The sequence below is a fragment of the Copadichromis virginalis genome, linkage group LG10 (assembly GCF_057382275.1).
Source record: "Copadichromis virginalis isolate Kocher_CV1m ecotype Utaka linkage group LG10, C_Virginalis_male_GT1.1, whole genome shotgun sequence".
Taxonomy (NCBI): Eukaryota; Metazoa; Chordata; class Actinopteri; order Cichliformes; family Cichlidae; genus Copadichromis; species Copadichromis virginalis.
Window position 1 is genome coordinate 12,968,503 of NC_140627.1, and position 18,006 is coordinate 12,986,508.

At 42.8% G+C, this 18,006-nt stretch overlaps 1 protein-coding gene across 1 annotated transcript; it reads left to right on the forward strand.

Annotated features, from left to right (window-relative positions):
• Positions 1 to 3,580: 3,580 nt before the first annotated feature.
• On the forward strand, positions 3,581 to 17,996 carry scn4bb (sodium channel, voltage-gated, type IV, beta b). Its single transcript, XM_085469895.1, has 6 exons — positions 3,581 to 3,918; positions 4,161 to 4,415; positions 12,573 to 12,736; positions 12,839 to 13,058; positions 17,319 to 17,448; positions 17,606 to 17,996. Exons 2-6 carry the CDS (start codon positions 4,331 to 4,333, stop codon positions 17,700 to 17,702), a joined length of 696 nt encoding a protein of 231 aa, XP_085326021.1. The 5' UTR covers positions 3,581 to 3,918; positions 4,161 to 4,330; the 3' UTR covers positions 17,703 to 17,996.
• The last annotated feature ends 10 nt before the right edge of the window (positions 17,997 to 18,006 follow it).

Genomic DNA, 18,006 nt, shown 5'->3' on the forward strand with positions numbered 1-18,006 from the left:
TGGCCAAACATGTCGACTCTGGTCTTGTTTGTTCAAAGGACTTTGTTCAGATGCAACTTTGTAAACCTAATCTGAGCTGCCATGTTCTCTGCAGAGAGAAGAGGCTTTCTCCTTGGAAGCTCTCCAAACACGCCAGACATATTCAGACTATTTCTAACTGTGCTGTCATGAACTGTAGCTTTTCACATGCTAACTGAGACCTTTTCACTGCTGTTTTTTGTACACATCATTCTAACCTTTCTCTTTGCACATAAATATATCTGTGAAATGCACTTTATGAAATAATCTTCCTTTTTTTATATAACTGTACTTACAGCTGTCAGAAGTATATGTACACTCATCATGGGCATGAATATCATAGTAATTTAGGACTTTTAACGATTTCTTTGTTCATTTTCCAGGATGGAATGATTACACAGTAAACATTTTAATTAATGTAAAAAAACAAGAAGGTGCCCAAGTTTGGCATGTTTTATGAAAGTGAAGTGAAGGTGAGACTGTACCAGTTGTCAAGCATGGCAGTGGTATAACCATGCTCTGAGGCTGTTTTTCTTTAAGTGGTACAGATACATTATGTGATTGGGGGCGACCGTGGTTGGGAAGCTCATCTTGTAACCGGAAGGTTGCCGGTTCGATCCTCTCTCCAGCTCTGTCTGTCCTGGTCATTGTGTCCTTGGGCAAGATACTTCACCCTACCGCCTACTGGTGTTGGCCAGAGGGGCTGATGGCGCGATATGGCAGCCTGCAGGGCAGCTGTGGCTACAACTGTAGCTGCCTCCACCAGTGTGTGAATGTGAGAGTGAATGAATGGTGGAATTGTAAAGTGCTTTGAGTGTCTAGAAAAGCGCTATATAAATGCAATCCATTATTACATTACACAAAGTGGGGTAAGAAGGAGAAGGAATACTTCCAAATTCTTTAGCTTCACCTCAAATCAACAGCTAGACAGTTGGAGCGTGAACACGGCGGCATACATTACATCAAAACTGGTTTTGGAATAGATAAAGCACACTAACATTAAGCTGCTAGAATGGTTTTCCCAAAGCCTCAACCCTGTTGAAGATTTTACAAACTACACTTGAAAATCAGGTCAGTTCAAGAAAACCAACCAATTTAAACAATCTCTACTAATTCTTAAGAGAGGAGTGGTCAAGTATACAAGTAGATTTATGCCAGAAGCTTGTTGACGACTACCAAAAGCATGTGGTTGCAACTAGCTAAGGTAATTTTACCAAATATTAGTGGGGATGTTTGTACATATATTTTGGCCTGTGTGCATACTTTTGACCCTGTGTAGATTAGAGAAACTCCAAAATCCTTTCAATCTTGTGCCTCAATTCTTAGTTTTTCAAACTTTTTCAGGCTGTATGCTGTAGAATTATTCCACCCTGTAAAAAGTTCAAAGAAATCATTTAAACACCAACATTAACATCGCAGTCATGCAGCAACACAGGAACCACCAAGGTTCAAGCCTGCAACATTATGGAAACTGCTGAAACACCAGCGTCACTGTCCACAGTGAAGCAAATGTCACGTAGCCTCGGACTGAGAGTGTATCAAACAAGAAAGACACGAGAACTACGAAGTGTATGCAAACTTCTGACCAGAGCTGTAGTAAGGCTAACACGAAAGGATTTTTACTTGTACTGAAGTATTTTTACAGATTCACGTGTTTTGCTGCAGTAAATCCAGATACCAAGATTTTCTTTTAAAAGTCTGAGGTAAACTTGAAAACATCTGCAAGTCATAATGCATTATGTGAGGGACATGTCTACCAGTAAATACAATATAATTATGTTTTGAACTGGCTGTAAATTGACGTGCTCTCTGTGTAGTTACAGTCATCCTGCACAGGTCTGCAGTAGCTCTCTTGTCTTCCTGCAGCACGATGCTGTTGTTTTTTTCCCTTATTGCAGTTCTGGAAGAGTTCCCGCTGCTGCTGCATTGATACTCCAGTGGAGGGGCCTGCAGAGGAGAGCAGTGAGCCTGCAGCCTGCCCACGTTATCTCCCACCCATGAAACGTCTCCACTCTACCTGCTGTGACCTTGCACCAAACCTTACCTACCTGTACGGGTTTAATAATGGAGGCGTGAATAATCCACATCAGTAATCCCTGTTAGTGTATATTTGAAATCCTATGATTATCATATTCATAACATACGTGGGATTACGCCATTCAGCCTCATGCTGTTTAAACAAGCACAAAGAAATAACTTTGCTCACTCAACTTCTTATGAATAATACTTTAGCTTACATACCAACATGCATGCAACGCCAAGCCCACTGATTGTATCATATACTATAGAAATAACAGTAATAACATAATATTTCTATTGCTGACTATCTGAAGTTTTGCACAACTAACACAAAACATTAATGTATTTTAAAGAGTGTATGAACTTATAAATTAAGAAACAGAAAAGGTGCAGTTCGTTATTCCCCCCAAATAACACCTTTCTCAATAATCACAGCATCAACTTGCAAATACGAAAACACAGTTATTAGCATGTAAGGCAAATACTTGCAGTTAAAGCCCTTGGAATCGCAAATCTCTCCATTTCTTTTTCTTGTAAACGGAAAAACAAAATTTAAAAAAGTACTATCAGCAGCGGAAAACAAGCATGCATGGATGTGAGCAGATGTGAGTTGTCCCTGTGTCCTCTATTTGTCCAGCTGTACCTCGACTCAGGTGACAAGCTCTGTCACATGGCCTCTGCTGCATCCTCGTTAAAACTCACAAATCTCTCTCTTTCTTCTTTTTTTGTATTTGAAAAACCTTTTGTGACCATAGAGGCACCTAACAGATGGAGTCTGACAGGCAAATAAATAAATAAACCAATCAAATCTGTAAGTTAAGTGCTAAGCATTTTCTGCTGCGGTGAATAGTGCTGACACAAGGCATTGCTGAGCTGTTGTTGACTGATGGTCTGTACATTTATGGCAAAGAAGCTGTCGTGCTTTAAAAAAAATGACTGTACACACTCGTGTATCATAATGGACTTACAGCAGAGTTTTAGCAGATTAAAGAACAATATAACAATACACAAGATAGTGTGACTTTGTATGCACTAAATAGGGCATACTGCACATAAAATATGCTAATTCATAGCTCTGAATGGTAATGCGATGCAAGAAATCTTCACCTTACAAGACAAAACGACAGAAGAAACAAAATAAGAGTAGGGGGCAGCTTTTAATGATTACAATTAAAAGAAAAAGACATTCTAAAACAAGTCTGTGCAAACAAGAAGCTACTTTACTGCTTTCCTCACCCATTGTAAATCTCTCACGTTGCAAAATATGGTTTTGCCCAGGAAAGAACGATGAAAGAAGTATTTATGATAGGAGCTTTTAAATGTGTGTCTTACAGGAGACCTGGGGGATCTGTGGTTACGTACCCAGCCTCCACGTCACCCTGCACTGCAGAACTTTTCTCTGAGCTTCATAAACACTGTCAAAAGTGCCTGGGTGTGTACACCAATGGGGGGGTGAATGAGACAAGGAGTTGTCTGGGGCATTGGAGGGGGGGGTGTGCAGAGGTGAGGTAAGAGAGAGGTGGCATGCAGCCAACTGAGAGGACAGAGAAAAGTTGGGAGTTAGCCGGAGAGAAGAACAGGGAGATTTATCTTCACTGAGGCTGTGCTGAGGAGGGATAAGAGCCCCGGCGTTTTCCCTGGATGTCTGTCTCTCGGTACCTCTATTTTTTTGCTTACATCCCCCCTCTCTTATTTAATTGTCGCTCTTCTTGGCTGGCACTGCAATGTGGCTGTCTCTGCAGTGAAAGTGCTGCCTGGCAGATTCTCCTTGAGTGAACCCTGGTTGCGCAGTGAGTGCTGCTCTGCCTCCGTCCTGTCCACACTGACTCAGCTGTGCATGCAGTTGGTCAGCCTCTGAGTGAGCACCAGCTGCAGGAGCAGGTAGGCAGTAGCAAAGTTAAACTGTGCTTATCATCAAGTCATGTTTCTTTTCACTCAGCATCCTTTATTTTTATTTTATTTTATTTTTTTAAAAAGGTTATTGTATGTGTAGGAGACTTGCATTTTCTGTGCACTAATATAACTTTTTACTGTACTGCTTGTGTATTCATCGCGACAGATTTTAGTTAATTAACCTTTTTCCTTCCTTCTCCTCACTCTCCTCCTCCTCTGCCCACCGACAGTCCCTTCTAAAGGAGTGCTACCCTGAAACAGCTGCAGGTGCAACACTTGGAGTACACGCATCCACAGAGCAGCTTCCTGATTTTTCCAGTGGACAGAGCGTATTCTCCTAGCTTTCGGGGCCAGTGTTGGATACTGCAGCATCATTTGTTTTGGAGCAGCTCTAGCAGCCATGAAGGTCCGGTGGATTGGGGTTGAACCCGTGAGGCTGGGCCCTCCACACACAACCTGTGGCCTGGTCTTCTCTTTGCTGCTTGGTAATGTCTGTCTTTCTTTTTATGTCATATGATGTGTGCAGTGTTAGAAAGCTTCATCTTTTCCTCACATCAGTATTTATTCATGTGTTTAGGTAGAATAATGATGCTTTGGTATTTCTAGGTCTTATACTGACCTTCATCTCTGACCTATGCAGAGCACAACAATTTGTGTAAGAAATAAGAAACACTATGATTATTTTTGTTTGGGTTGTCCTTGGTTTTTTTTTTTTTGCATGATGTTGCATTTTACATATTGCTCTGAGCCAGATGGAGTAGAAGTAGGACAGTAGGTGGAAGTCTTGTAAACTAACTGGTTTTGTTAAATTCATATGAGTCGTAAAGTTTTGATGGCTTTTACAAGTAAGCACAAAGTAACAGTACAAGCCTGAGATTATTTATAACCAACAGATAGGTAATAATGTGGCTTGACACTTCAAATAATCATTCAGAGCTAATACTTGATGCTGATACTTGTGCTTTGAAATACCCACATCCTTTTTAGAGTCATAACTTAATTTCTATTCATGCCTCTCTTGGGGCATCAGTGCACCAAACACACATTAAACATTTAAAGCTCCCTTGTTTAAAACATCTTGTGTAGGAGATGTAGGCTGTAAGGTTCCCTTATTGTCCCAGTCCATTTCAAGTCCTGTAAGGTGCATAAAAATGAATCTATTGCAATAAATATCCTGTGTTCCCCACTTTTAATACCAAATTCTTTTCTTTGCATTGTGTTACATTCACACACAGGAACAGATGAGTAACTGTCACTGTCTGGCCAGATTTTTCATAAACAGATCAGCGATTTTTCACAGGTGTTCTTTTTCTTTTTCTTTTTTACAATGTAAAAGAAACTTTCAAGAAACACGTGCGGAAACTGCACAGTAGGCCAAATCTGCAAATGCAGGTGGCCAGCAGTGAGAAAGATGCTACAGCGGTTAAACCATAGCTCAGGACAGTGATTATATTACAGGAGTACAGAATGATATTTGCCTTATGTAATGCATTTATTGTATGATGCACTGTAAGGTGCTTTACAGGATATGGCTAACAGCCTGAACAGAGAGAATAACAGTTTTATAGCCACATGTAGGATAAAGAGAGGCAGGTACTATGGAAAATAGATTTTATTTTATTTCTGAGTTATTATTACTATCTGAATTATGACTTAGACAAATCATCTTATGTCTTAAGCATTATGGCATTGATGGGCTTGATTTTTAGACAGTGTTTAGTCAGAACATTTAAAAGGTAGATGTAATTTTCATGGACGGTATGTGTCTTTATTTTACCTTCAAATAATGATCTGTTCTTGTCCCCACATAGCCCTCACAGTAGTTGGTGGTTTTTTGCATACATCGGTTAATAAAAAAAGAAGAAGAAAATGTTGACATATGTGGGTTAGAAACTGGAACACCAGTGTGCTACTTTTATCTGAAACACCAAGACTCACGAAACAAGTTTTAATGAACAGTACAGAAGTTGGATTTAGAAGAGAGCAGTAAATACCAAAAGGTTTTCATTGTGTTAGGGATAAAACAGAAATAAGATGGGGTTTTTTAATTTCCTGATCTTGTGTGAGCAGCTTCAGTATCTACACTGATAGCAACAGTGTCCTTGTACTGGAAAATGTGTTAGTTAAGGACACACAGAGGGGCTAAAAGAATGAAAATAAAATCAAACAAATACTGTGAAAAAACTAGTGATAAAAGAATAAAATAAAACATGCATGCATGAGACTGCAGAGTGATTGTGCTGCTCTCTCATTACTCCTTTTCTGGGCTCACTGGACTGCATAGGAGCAGTTGAGGAAAAGATTAGAAGGTGTGATTTCTTTTTTTGTCAGGGCAAGAGTGAGCTGAGAGTGAATCGATAGCATGCACACTTACAGTGCCCCTCCCCCGTCTTTCGCTTTGTCAGTTTGTGTTTCCTGTTCCTGCAAATGGTGCTTGTGAGATGTTGACCTTGAGCATGTTATGCACAAAGTGTCCACAAACCACAGGGCAGAATCACAGGAATGTTACAACGAGTGTAGGACATGTTACTACTCTCATGCAACTACTGATCATATAATAGGTCTGTGTTAGTGTTTCTCTGCATTAAATCTCCAACCTGCAAAACACACTGTCAGCATGTACTTTACCTCACATCCTTCACAGGAAGCACTAAGCAAAAGGCACATTAGTGGTGTAGGCCAGAGAGAGAGAGGAGAGCTTCTGTCTGTCCTCGACCTGCTGAAATTATATACTGTAGCCATCTGCTGTCTGTGACCTTCACACAAAAGCAAGTGCTAAGTTCGAATGTCTTACAGTTGTGGTCTGAAGTTTACATGCACTCATCACGGGCATGAACGTTAAGGTAATTTGAGGACTTTTATGATTTCTTCAAACTGTTTGTCTGTACATCTGTAATGACTTACAAAAAACAGGGATTGGGTGTTTTCTCCAAGTCACACTGGACCAGAAATATACATTTACTCACATAAAACATTCAGTAAATGGGGTTGAAAGTTCTACACTGTTTTGGTTTTTGGTTTTTTTGACAAAGCAAAGGCTTATTAACTACTCATGGTCATGACTGACTGCAACTGGAACATTGGAAGTCCAAGGTGAAGATCTCAGGAGAATTGTAGATTTACACAAGTTGGGAAGGTCTCTTGTAGTTTTTTCAGATGTGTCACCACTTCGCTGAGGTCTGTTAGAAGTCCCAAACTGGCACCCTCAGATAAGAGGCAATTGGTTAAGAGGTCCAGGAACCACAGGGGCTCAAGCCTGCCATGAATGGAAAACTACTGGAACTCCAGCATCACTTTCCACAGTGAAGTGGGATTCCCATCATCTACTAAGCGGGCATCGACCAAGGAAGTAGATCGTGTGCCAAAATCAACACTTTAAAGCTCAGCTGAAATTTACAGCAGCCCACCCCTGTTTTAAGGTCATTATAGATGTGCGCTGTCATTTCACTCTGATAAAAGAACAGTTCAAAGAAACTGTTAAAGGCCCCAAATACCAGATCATGCATGTCCATGATGAGTGCATGTTAACTTTTGACTACAACTGTATACCTGATATGAAAAATATATATCAGGTATACATAAATTGAACATAAATAGATAAAAAAATAATTGAATTGAAATATGTAAAGTATAATCACAGCACACTCTGATGCTGATGGATGCTGATGGTCCTTGGTGTGCAGTTACAGTTTTCACAGCAAAGTCACAGCAAGGACATTATGGTGTTCTCTTACCAAGGGTTTGAATTGTTTAATGCTATTAATAGAAATAATATCTGTGGTTTTAAATATATTTTCATAAAAGAAAAACTTAAGTGGTTGATAGGATAAATAATTTGTGATCCATGCCCATTACACGCAGTGCTAGTAAGCAGTGACTGTGTACAGGGAGTGCAGAATTATTAGGCAAATGAGTATTTTGTCCACATCATCCTCTTCATGCATGTTGTCTTACTCCAAGCTGTATAGGCTCAAAAGCCTACTACCAATTAAGCATATTAGGTGATGTGCATCTCTGTAATGAGAAGGGGTGTGGTCTAATGACATCAACACCCTATATCAGGTGTGCATAATTATTAGGCAACGTCCTTTCCTTTGGCAAAATGGGTCAAAAGAAGGACTTGACAGGCTCGGAAAAGTCAAAAATAGTGAGATATCTTGCAGAGGGATGCAGCAGTCTCAAAATTGCAAAGCTTCTGAAGCGTGATCATCGAGCAATCAAGCGTTTCATTCAAAATAGTCAACAGGGTCGCAAGAAGCGTGTGGAAAAACCAAGGCGCAAAATAACTGCCCATGAACTGAGAAAAGTCAAGCGTGCAGGTGCCAAGATGCCACTTGCCACCAGTCTGGCCATATTTCAGAGCTGCAACATCACTGGAGTGCCCAAAAGCACAAGGTGTGCAATACTCAGAGACATGGCCAAGGTAAGAAAGGCTGAAAGACGACCACCACTGAACAAGACACACAAGCTGAAACTTCAAGACTGGGCCAAGACATATCTCAAGACTGGTTTTTCTAAGGTTTTATGGACTGATGAAATGAGAGTGAGTCTTGATGGGCCAGATGGATGGGCCCGTGGCTGGATTGGTAAAGGGCAGAGAGCTCCAGTCCGACTCAGACGCCAGCAAGGTGGAGGTGGAGTACTGGTTTGGGCTGGTATCATCAAAGATGAGCTTGTGGGGCCTTTAAGGGTTGAGGATGGAGTCAAGCTCAACTCCCAGTCCTACTGCCAGTTTCTGGAAGACACCTTCTTCAAGCAGTGGTACAGGAAGAAGTCTGCATCCTTCAAGAAAAACATGATTTCCATGCAGGACAATGCTCCATCACACGCGTCCAAGTACTCCACAGCGTGGCTGGCAAGAAAGGGTATAAAAGAAGAAAAACTAATGACATGGCCACCTTGTTCACCTGATCTGAACCCCATTGAGAACCTGTGGTCCATCATCAAATGTGAGATTTACAAGGAGGGAAAACAGTACACCTCTCTGAACAGTGTCTGGGAGGCTGTGGTTGCTGCTGCACGCAATGTTGATGGTGAACAGATCAAAACACTGACAGAATCCATGGATGGCAGGCTTTTGAGTGTCCTTGCAAAGAAAGGTGGCTATATTGGTCGCTGATTTGTTTTTGTTTTGTTTTTGAATGTCAGAAATGTATATTTGTGAATGTGGAGATGTTATATTGGTTTCACTGGTAAAAATAAATAATTGAAATGGGTATATATTTGTTTTTTGTTAAGTTGCCTAATAATTATGCACAGTAATAGTCACCTGCACACACAGATATCCCCCTAAAATAGCTAAAACTAAAAACAAACTAAAAACTACTTCCAAAGACATTCAGCTTTGATATTAATGAGTTTTTTGGGTTCATTGAGAACATGGTTGTTGTTCAATAATAACATTATTCCTCAAAAATACAACTTGCCTAATAATTCTGCACTCCCTGTATATCTACTTAAAAATGGTACAAAATAATCTAAAAGGTGACTTTTCATTGTTAATCGTGCATCTCTTTTTACTGTACAAAAAAGTACAGAGCACAACATGTATTCTCCTGCCCATGAACATAAAAAGTTGAAGGTTTTCAAATCAGTTTTAGCATGATACTGAGGAAAATGTATCTGTGTTACTGACATTATAATAACGTTGACAACTAAGATAAGAAATGTAAATGATGGGCTGACATTGTGGGAAATATCCTTTATTCACTTCCTTGTCTAAGTGCTACACTTCTGATGAATATGAACTAAAATCCAACCATCAGTAATTCTTATTGCTGATGAATTTTTATATTACGCAAAATCAAACAAAATCTCGTCTTTTTCTTGACTTAAAAGCAGCGATGAACTAAAATCTCTACAGGAATTCACTGTTTCCAGGTCAAAAACACCCCAGCATGTAGCGTCTATCTTATTTATTTACATATGTTTTTCCCCAAATTAAACAAATAAGATGCTATGAGTCAGTGGAGGTTATCAAATCTATTTTACATTACTGTGCAAAAGACTTGAACCACATCCTTCTTCTCATTTCTTTATATTTTGCAAGCAAAATTGGTGCAGTGTTTTTATCGAAAAGTGTAAACATAATGGAAATACAGTATATAGGCCAAAAACAGAGATTGTATGATACTCATGAGCTCGAAAGTCAATATTTGGTATGACCACCTTTATTCTTCAGCACAGCCTGACTTCTCATCAGCCGCTTTCTTCTCATTTCTTTAAGTCTTCCTCGGGAATAATTCTCCAGACTTCTTGAAGGACATTCAAACCTCTTCTTTGGATGTTTATGCCTTTTGTTCTGTTCTCTGTCAAGATGAGCCCACCCTGCTTCAGTAATGTTGAGGTGCAGTTCATGATTTATATTGTTAAGCTGCATGTTTTTCTATTTATGTGTGCTTTTACTGCATCGGCAGTGTGTTTGGGATAATTGTTATTATTTCAGATGGTACTGCATGAATCAAAGTCAGACAGTGCTTTTCAGTTTCGATAAGATCACCAACACCGCTGGCTAAAATGAAATCCCAAACCATCACAGAGTCTCCCAGCCAGGGGGTGCAGATGGCATATTCTCACTGTACCTCCATCCTGACAACCTCCATACATATTAACAATGATTTGATCCAAGAATTTTGATTCCTCGCTCTATATGACTTGTTTATTTTCAGTCCTGTTCTTGTGTAATTTGCCATAGCTCAGCCTTATATCCCTGTTTCCCATTAAGGATGGCTTCACAGCTCCAACACCATTGTGAAGTTTGCTGACGACACAGTGGTGTTGGGCGCCATCTCCAACAACGAAAGTCTGTATTTCAGGTGTTAGCATAAGCACATAATAATCTTTCATTGCAGGTGCAACTGTAATCATGTTATACACATATTGCATAATTAAAGGGTTGAAGCTCGGTCAAGTTAATTAATGGTTTGAAGCTACGGGCAGCGCGATATCTGGCCGATCAATGGAGCAAAGTTCAGCTATTGAAAGGTTGCCTACATGTTTACAGTATAATTTACTACATATTGCCTGCGTGCATTCAGCAGCCTGCTGCACTGGAGTTTGCCTGGTAACAGATGACGTAGAGGGGGGTCATGTACTGAGGTTAACAACACAGACACATAGTCTGTCTGGGTAAACTGATTGCAAATGTTGTGTAAGTCTAGAAAAGTGTAATAACAGGATGCATCTGGGAGGCGGTGGAGGAACTGAGAAAGGAACTGTTCTGTTTTAGTGACGCGAGTTACTGGTCATCATAAGTATAAATATTACACCCACCTATTGTCAGGCGGGAGATGGAGCCTGATATTTTGCAGAGCCCATCTTCACCACATATATGTGTTTTAATAAAATCATTTGTGTTGACCCACTATGGACTTTCAGTCATATGTCTCTTCCTCAAAAATTCGAACCACGACACGGCCTACATGGATGAAGTGAAGAATCTGGCATCATGGTGCCAGGACAACCATCTCCAGCTGAACGTTGGCAAGACCAAGGAGCTGGTGGTGGACTTCAGAAGGGGTCAGCACAGAGACTACAACCCCATTATCATCAATGGAGCTCCCGTGGAGAGGGTGCAGTCCTTCAAGTATCTCTGTGTCCACATCTCCTCAGACATGACATGGTCTGCCCACATTCAGGTCCAGACCAAAAAGGCTAGGCAGCACCTGTACCACTTACGACAACTGAGGAAGTTCAGGGTCTCTCCAAAGATCCTCAGGGTTTTCTATACAGGCACTGTGGAGAGCATCCTCACACAGAACATCACATCCTGGTTTGGGAACAGCTGTGTTAAGGACCAAAAAGCTCTTCAGAGAGTGATCCATATGGCAGAACGCTGCTGCAAGGACACTGAAGATACTGAAGGGCCCGTCCCATCATTATTTACGGGTTGTACGGAAGCCCCAAACGCAATTTCATTGTTCTCTGACAATGACAATAAATACTTAAATGAAATGAAATGAAATCATGGCAACAAACTGGTCCAACTTCTGTCCGGTAGAAAGTTCCGCATCATCCGGGCAAGGACAGAGAGACTCAAGAGGAGCTTCTATCCCCAAGCCATTTATAGATTCAACTAATCAAATTATTTTTTATTCTCAGCTGTGTGTAACAATGTGCCTAAAAATACAATTTAAAATTGGTTCTTTTCTAAGTTTTCTGCCATGAATGGACACAACAATTGTTCATCCTTTTAGTTAGATACATATTTTATGCTTGAATAATTCAGAGGTCAGTGACAAAAACCATTCCTATGAAAATGGTTAGGTACAAGGACTGCACTAAAATTGAATAAAAAAGCAACCAAAGAAAACCTTTGACCTTCAGAAAGCCTGGAGAAATATTGCTCAAGAGCATTTAAAAAATGACAAATAAAACAGACAACTTGAAACAAATATAAAGAAAGAGCTGTTTAAATGCTTTTTCCCGGCCTTGGTATCAACTAGTTGGTAGGTGTAGTTGTATATTTAACAAACAGATATGAAATTACTGCCGGTCTTCTAATCTAACTCTCAGCAAGAAAGCAAATAACCAAGACAAAAAAAAATTATTACACCAGCATACAGACCTCACACTATGGTACTGCACTGTAAGACTGGTGTATGTCCTATCTTCATGTTTTTTGCCATTCCTCTGCTTTTCAGGTGTGTGGTCTGCTCAGGCCCTTGAGATGTCTGTCGGGAAAATTCCCTTCCTTCAGGCAGTGAATGGGAGCACAGTTACTTTGCCGTGCACCTATGCCAGCTGTATTGGCATTGAAAATCTCTACTTCAACTGGCAATTCAATGACAACGGCACTATGCAAAAGGTAAAAACCTTCCACGTGATTCAAAGATTTCTGTTTGTTTTTTTCTAACTTGTGCAGTCGGCAGCAGTTTTGAGATGACTGATATCTTGCTGATCCCATCAGGTCTGTGAGTCAGTGATACCTTCAGAGGGGGTGGTGCCAGATGTGACTATATTCCGGGAGCGTGTGGAGTTTGTGGGGAAAAACCATCATAATAACGTCTCCATCTTGTTGTTGAACATCACCTTTGAGGATGGGGGACAGTACACGTGTTTTGGACGCAATCCCAAAGAGCACCACAAGAACCATAGTGCCATCTTCAACCTCATAGTGGTTGACGAGTGTGAGTGGTCATGGTCTATGACATATGCCACAGTGTCATCTAATTTATTTTTCTTTCATTACAAAGTTAAATATATCCTGTTAGATTTTAAGGACATCATTGTTAAACTGTAAACCAGCTTTTTTCTGCCCCATTGAACTAGTCATTTGAATGTTCATGTTTTCACACTGATATACACCAATCAGTGCATAACACCAATGACCACTGACAAGTGAAGTGAACAACACTGATCTCTGATATGGCCACCGACCTAAGCACTGTTGCCGACCATGTGCTCCCTTTGATGGAAGCGTTAATCCCTGTGGACTCTTTCAGTAGGATATTGCGTTGCAAAACAAAAAAAAAAGGTTCAGGAGAGGTTTGAGGAGCAGAGCAATGAATTTGAGGTGTTGACTTGACCTCAAATTCCCCTGATCTAAGTCCAGTTGAGCATGTGCTGGACAAACAAGTCAGATAATCAGATGCCCTGGAGCCATGCCCGGGGAGGGTGCCCGAGGGCAAGCGTCTGGTGGCCGGGCCTTAGTCCATGGGGCCTGGCCGGGCACAGCCCAAAAAGGGGACATGGGCCCATCCTCCCGCAGGCCCACCACCTGCAGGAGGTGCCATAGGGGTCGGGTGCATTGTGTGCCGGGCGGCGGCCAGGAGCGGAGGCCCTGGCGGACTGATCCCCGGCGGGTATTCTAATATCCCCTCAGCTAGCTGCCGGTACGTTGGGGTTTTTCCCGGTGGATGAGAGGGTTTGTTCTCTGCGCCTTAGGGTCGGGGAACGGGTCCTGACTGTCATCTGCGCTTATGCGCCAAGTGGCAGTTCAGAGTACCCAGCATTCTTAGAGTCCCTGGGTGGGGTGCTGGAGGGTGCTCCACCTGGAGACTCTGTTGTCCTGCTGGGAGACTTCAGTGCTCACGTGGGTAATAACAGTGAGACCTGGAGGGGCGTGATTGGGAGGAACGGCCTCCCTGATCTGAATCCGAGCGGTGTTTTGTTATTTGACTTCTGTGCAAATCACAGTTTGGCCATAACGAATACCTTGTTCGAACATAAGAATGTCCATAAGTGCACGTGGCAGCAGGACGCTCTAGGCTGCAGGTCAATGATCGATTTTGTAATCGTATCACCAGACCTGCAACCATATGTTCTGGACACTCGAGTAAAGAGAGGGACTGAGCTGTCAACTTATGGTGGTGGTGAGTTGGATCAGGTGGCGGGGGAGGACGCTGGACAGACCCGGTGCACCTAAACGTGTAGTGAGGGTGTGCTGGGAACATCTAGCAGAGGCCCCAGTCCGCGAGATCTTCAAAGTACACCTCCGGCAGAGCTTCAACAGCATTCTGAGGAACACGAACCAAATGGTGGACACCAGAGGTGAAGGGAGCCACCAGGCTGAAGAAGGAGTCCTATCGGGCTTGGTTAGCCTGTGGGACTCCAGAGGCAGCCGACAGGTACCGACAGGCGGCTCGGGCAGTGGCTGAAGCAAAAACTCGGGTGTGGGAGGAGTTCAGAGAGGCCATGGAAAAAGACTTTCGGACTGCCTCGAAGAGATTCCGTCAGGCGTCTCAGGAGGGGAAAGCGGTGCTCTACCTGCACTGTGTATAGTGCTGGCGGAGCGCTGCTGACTTGGACTGAGAAACTTGTCAGGCGGTGGAAGGAATACTTCGAGGACCTCCTTAATCCCACTGACACGTCTTCCGAGGAGGAAGCAGAGTCTGGGGATGAGGAGAATGACCCGCCAATTTCCGGAGGCGAGGTCACTGAGGCAGTTAAACAACTCCTTGGTGGCAGAGCCCCTGGTGTTGATGAGGTCCACCCCAAGTTCCTGAAGGCTCTGGACGTTGTAGGGCTGTCCTGGTTGACACGCTTCTACAATGTTGCATGGAGATCAGGGGCAGTACCCCTGGACTGGCAGACCGGGGTGGTGGTCCCCATCTTTAAGAAGGGGGACCGGAGGGTCTGTTCCAATTACTGGGGGATCACACTCCTCAGCCTCCCTGGGAAAGTCTATGCCAGGGTGCTGGAAAGGAGAGTTCGTCCGCTAGTCGAACCTCAGATACAGGAGGAACAATACGGTTTTCGTCCTGGTCGCGGAACACTGGACCAGCTCTTTATCCTCTCAAGGATACTTGAGGGTGCATGGGAGTTTGCCCAACCAGTCTACATGTGTTTTGTGGACTTGGGGAAGGCATTCAACCGTGTCCCTCAGAGTGTCCTGTGGGAGGTGCTGCGGGAGTATGGGGTGTCTGGCCCATTGCTACGGGCCATTCAATCCCTATACAACCGTTGCAAGAGCTTGGTTCGCATTGCCGGCAATAAGTTGGACTCGTTCCCGGTGGGTGATGGGCTCCGCCAGGGCTGCCCTTTGTCACAGATTCTGTTCATAATGTTTATGGACACGATTTCTAGGTGCAGCCAAGTGGCGGAGGGCTTTCACTTCGGTGGCCTCAGAATCTCATCTCGGCTTTTCGCAGATGATATGTTTCTGTTGGCTTCATCGGGTGAAGGCCTCCAGCTCCCACTGGAACGGTTCACAGGCGAGTGTGAAGCAGCGGAAATGAGGATCAGCACCTCCAAATCTGAGGCCATGGTTCTCAGCCGGAAAAGGGTGGAGTGCCCACTCTGGGTCGGGGATGAGTTCCTGCCCCAAGTGGAGGAGTTCAAGTATCTCAAGGTCTTGTTCGCAAGTGATGGGAGAAGGGAGCAACTCAGTGATGGGAGAAGGGTAGTGACCGAAAGCATGAGATCGCGGATACAAGCGGCGGAAATGAGCTTCCTCCGAAGGGTGGCTGGCCTCTCCCTTAGAGATAGGGTGAGAAGTTCAGCCATCCGGGAGGGGCTCAGAGTAGAGCCGCTGCTCCTCCACATCGAAAGGAGCCAGCTGAGGTGGTTCGGGCATCTGACAAGAATGCCTCCTGGGCGCCACCGGGAGGAGGCCCCGGGGCAGACCCAGGACACGCTGGAGAGATTATATCTCTCGGCTGGCCTGGGAACGCCTTGGCGTTCCCCCGGATAAGCTGGAAGAGATGGCTGGGGAGAGGGAGGTCTGGGCTTCTCTGCTTAGGCTGCTGCCCCCGCGACCCGGCCCCGGATAAAGCGGATGAAGACAGATGGATGGATGGAATAACTTTATTTATAAAGCGCTTTCAAACAAAGTGCTGTGCAGCTATTTGACTGTACTATAGTCAAATAGCTATAGTACATGGTAACTCTATTGGAGCCCATGCCTCAAGGGGTCAGTACTGTTTTGGCAGCAAAAGGCAAATGACACCATGTTAGGCAGATAATGGTAAAGTTATGGTTGATTGGTGTATAAGGCAGTCACAGAAAGGGTGGTCTTCCAGATGCTCAACTGGACTGGTAAAAATAAGAGAGAACATGCATGTGTCGAAGGCAAAATTACAGAGCTCCGCAAGAGACATAGGAGAAAATGGGACATGGGAGCTGAAGTTTTGCGAGATCTCGCAAATGTTTTGGCCGCATTCTTTGGAGGCCACCAGCTTCAAGCCGACCGGGAGGTCAAGGCACGATGTGCCGGGAGTGCGGTGTTCTCCCCGGCTGTAGTGGGCCTCATCCTCCTGCTAGCTTCGAGATGGTGGGTAACAGACGTCTCTGAAAACGTTGGAGCACTTTTGCAAATATGTGATGTCATGATAAACTGAGCAGATATTAGACATTTACACAGCTACATTCACGCCTCAAAATATCTTAAAAGTTTATTTTGTGATCCACAAAGAGTAAAATTAAAACTAAACTTGTTGGAAACGAATTGGCTGGGCCGCGCCATGAATTCTGGGATAGGTTGGGTTACGAAGGATACACTGACTCGGCCTTCAAATGCAACCTGCGAAGTATGCAGTCTATTTTGCGAGATCCCGCAAAAGTTTTGCTACATCCCAAGTTAGTTTTGCGAGATCTCGCAAAAGTTCATCTTAATTTTTTTTTCTCCCATGTCCCTTGCGGGGCTCCGTACAAAATAAATCAGGTCGCACATAAATGAAAAACATATATTTGTGCAGTTAAGAAAAAGAAATCTGGTGACATTTCATATATTTTTTATATATATTTAAAATATTTTTAAATGTATGTAATTTCATATTTACATTTCACAGCTTTTTTGTTATTCTAAGACTGATAAATGTAGAAGGAGCAACGGTCACAAGATCAGCTAAAACAGGAGGTTACCCTGAGACAGACAATGCCTGAACAACATGTCATCATGTTTAGCTACCTTCATCAGTTTTTACCTGGTCATTTGTTAATGCCTGCAGTGAGGGAGGTGGACAACACGCTGACCATCATCATAGCTTCGGCTGTGGGTGGGGCAATTGCACTGCTGATGGGCTTCATGCTGCTCAAGAACTTCACTCTCTTTGTTCTCACCAAGCTTGAGGAGAAGAAGTAAGTTTTCTTATAAGCAATGATCTTTCACTAGATTACACAGTTGGTGCTTGGCATCAAGTTAGATCAGCCAGTATATGTACATGCTGAGGATTTTCAGCTTTGAACTGTTGTGTGTCTACAGCTTTAACACTGTCTCTTTTACCTCCAACTGCAGTAAGGAGTGCCTTGTAACTTCATCAGGGATTGACAACACAGAAAATGGCCTCTCAGGATCCAAAGCAGATTCAAAACCAACACCAAAAAAGAAATGAGACAGTGCATGTAAAAACAAGTGTATATAAATATGACAGTGCTCATATTTATATACCTTCTCTGGATATTTGTATATGCTCATGTGTTTGCGCACATGCAAATTCATTATGTTCAAGTTAAAAGCTTAACTCTGGTTGTGGCCTTCAGAGAGGGAAATTATATCAAATGTGTAAAGAGAAGTAACTGTCCAGATGATGTACAACAATATTATTTAAAATGTGCACATCATTTTTGCATAACTGCATAATTTACATAAACAGTAGCAGATTAGAAATTAGATGAAACTTTATTAATCCCTCAGTT

What these genes read in the sequence shown, in the direction of transcription:
- scn4bb (XM_085469895.1), top strand. Translation starts at nt 4,331, where the DNA reads ATGAAGGTCCGGTGGATTGGGGTTGAACCCGTGAGGCTGGGCCCTCCA. An exon ending in GGTCTTCTCTTTGCTGCTTG is followed by an intron (nt 4,416 to 12,572) that starts GTAATGTCTGTC and finishes TCTGCTTTTCAG; the next exon opens with GTGTGTGGTCTGCTCAGGCC. An exon ending in ACCAAGCTTGAGGAGAAGAA is followed by an intron (nt 17,449 to 17,605) that starts GTAAGTTTTCTT and finishes CTCCAACTGCAG; the next exon opens with TAAGGAGTGCCTTGTAACTT.